General features: G+C 37.4%; 1 protein-coding gene across 1 annotated transcript; it reads right to left on the bottom strand.

Moving 5' to 3' along the window:
• On the bottom strand, positions 1 to 772 carry LOC132304888 (uncharacterized). Its single transcript, XM_059802587.1, has 2 exons — positions 460 to 772; positions 1 to 356 (listed from the first exon to the last, which is right to left on the bottom strand). The coding sequence occupies exons 1-2, from the start codon at positions 770 to 772 to the stop codon at positions 1 to 3; spliced, it is 669 nt and encodes a 222-aa protein (XP_059658570.1).
• Positions 773 to 2,791: the final 2,019 nt, after the last annotated feature.

A 2,791-nucleotide genomic window follows, 5' to 3' on the forward strand; every position in this document is an offset into this window, starting at 1 on the left:
TCACCTGACCCTCCATTGAGACTTGCAATTGCATAACAGATTGACAATCACCTTCAACCAACACATTCCTGTAACCCCAACAATGCAGAAGTAAGAGAAAGGCCCTGAAAACAGAGATTCAGCCAACGAAGGAGAAGACACATTCAGCATGAAAAAAGAAGCAACTTTAACAGGCCGACCCAGGTGGTCTCGAAGAATCGCCCCACCCCCACAAAAATGACAAGACGAATTAAAAGCCGCATCAAAATTCAGTTTAAAACAACCAAAAGCTGGGGTAGTCCACACTGCAATAGGGACCGGAACAGAAGGAACCGGCAACAAAAGAAGATTTTTTGACGGGTAACCTCCTGAAACTCCTGAAAGGCAGCGAATACATGAAGTGCCACATCAAAAGGATCCCAATGTTTCCGCTAAAAAACGAAATCATTCCGGCACTTCCAAATAAACTAACAGACAAACGCCGCCAAACTCGTACAATCAGCTGAAACAGCATATGGCGTCCAACGGGCACATAAATCAAACCATTTTTTTTCCACATAGTCAGAGCTGAAGAAGAGAAATCAATCTGAAGCGGACATAATTTCCAAACCAAACGAGCAAAAGCGCAAGAATATAGAAGATGATCTATAGTTTCCACCTCCAAAGCATAAAGAGGACATTCAGGAGAAGAAGAAACACCCCGAATCCCAAGCTGGGAATTAACCGGAATACGATCATGCATACACTGCCATAAAAATAGGATGATCTTACGATGAGCCTGAATTTTCCACATGTCACGCCACATAATGCCAAAAATGACATCAAAGCTAGAACTAGTCTCCGAGGGGATAGACGGTGAATGGTAAAGAAGAGAGAAGGCAATTTAATAGGCACTTTTGACAGAAAAACCACCATACAAAAAGGCACCCCAGACCTTATGATCCCTCCGCCGAAAATAACTCAATGGGATTTGAAGGATAATGTAATACCCCTAATTTTAAAAAGGATATTCCTGGTATTTAATGGTATTTAATTTATTATTTAAGTGCATTTTATTTGATTATGTGTCATTATTTTTTTTATTAGGTGCTTAATTGTTTTCTTTTGTGGTGATTTAATTTATTTAAATGATATTTATTTTTAGTTATTTGATTGGAATTACTTGTTAGTGTTTTAATTATTTAATTGGCATTAATGGTTTAAGTGTAATTGGTTTAGTTATTTGATTGGAATTACTTGTTAGTATTTTAATTATTTAATTGGCATTAATGGTTTAAGTGTAATTGGTTTAATTATTCTATGTGTATCTTATTTTATGTGTGTCTTATTTGGTTTAATTGGGTTTACTAATTATTATTTTGTTCAATTAGATTATTTGTTAAGTATTTAATGGTGAATAGGGTAATTAGGTAAATACATCTAACTAGGGTTTTTATTACAGTATAAATTAGGGTTTTATATCATAACCGTCGTAGGTTTCTACGTTAATTGGATGGGCTGGTTAGGATTGTGAGTTGGACTTAAATGAACCTAGGGTTTAGGAAAACTCTATAAGTATAAGGTAGACGTCTGTGTAGGGTTTTTTTAAACAAAGCACACGTTTTGTGGAAGTGGAGAAGGAAAAATGCAGTTTTTCACATTCTGCCAAGGTTTGATCAAAACTTCGATCCCGCTTCGTCCGTGGTCCGATCGAGCTGAATTTTGGAGAAGGGGTTTACAACTCAGTGACGCACAATCTGAACGGTGGAGATCAGAGTTTGACCTCGGAAACAGTGATTCGTACTCGTGAATAGTAACTGGGTCGCAAAGGTTTTTTTCCATTCTGCCCAGATTTCATCAAACATCCGATCCCGCTTCATCCATGGTCCGATCGAGCTGAATTTTGGAAGAGATGTTCATGACTCAGTGACACAAATCTTAATGGTGAAGATTAGAGTTTGACCTCGGGAACAGTGATTCGTACTCGTGAACAGTAACTGGGTCGCACAGGTTTTTTTTCCATTCTGCCCAGATTTCATCAAATATCCGATCCTGCTTCGTCCGTGGTCCGATCAAGCTGAAATTTGGAGGATAGGTTCATGACTCAGTGTTGCACAATGTGAACGGTGAAGATCAGATTTTGAGTTCGGGAATAGTGTTTCGTACCAGTGAACAGTAACCGGGTTTTGGAACTCGCCAGGATTTTTTAAGAAGACGACGTTGAAACTTTGAACAAAAGTTTCTGAGGCAAGATTCTATCCTTACTCTTTCCCTTAGGCTTCATACTCTTTGCACTCTTAAATGATTCCAGGATTAATGAAGATTAAACCAAACTAAAATGATATCTGTTTTGCTATGAAACTGGTAGTTACAGTAGTGTTGTATGCTTGTTCAACCTAGACTAAGCATGTTTGTGGATGCATTGTGGTTCTGTGGTTCACGTTTTTCCTTACCACTGCTAGTATAAATTATTGGAAAGATGGGTCTAGATGATAGCTATCTTAACTTCTGTAATAGCAACTATTGGAACTTAAATACTAGGAGGATTTGAGTTTAACACTAGATCGGTTTTGTGGAACACTATAATTTGAGCATGTCTACATACATACTGTGAATATTGTTTTGATGCTTACATTATCACAGTTAGTATCAACTGTGGAGGTTAGGATTTTGTGATACATACCCTACATATCTGTATGTCATTTGTAAGGTGTTAAATGGAAGTTTTAATTAATTCTGTCTTTATATCAGACTAAAGGGAACAACTTAAATTGGGCATGTATATGTTGTTGTTGTGACCCTGTTTATCAATGCTTATTTTATCACTGCTAAC

This window comes from Cornus florida, unplaced genomic scaffold, assembly GCF_030987335.1.
Source record: "Cornus florida cultivar Cherokee Brave unplaced genomic scaffold, ASM3098733v1 CherokeeBrave_3.0.0_Hap2_Chr04, whole genome shotgun sequence".
Taxonomy (NCBI): domain Eukaryota; kingdom Viridiplantae; phylum Streptophyta; class Magnoliopsida; order Cornales; family Cornaceae; genus Cornus; species Cornus florida.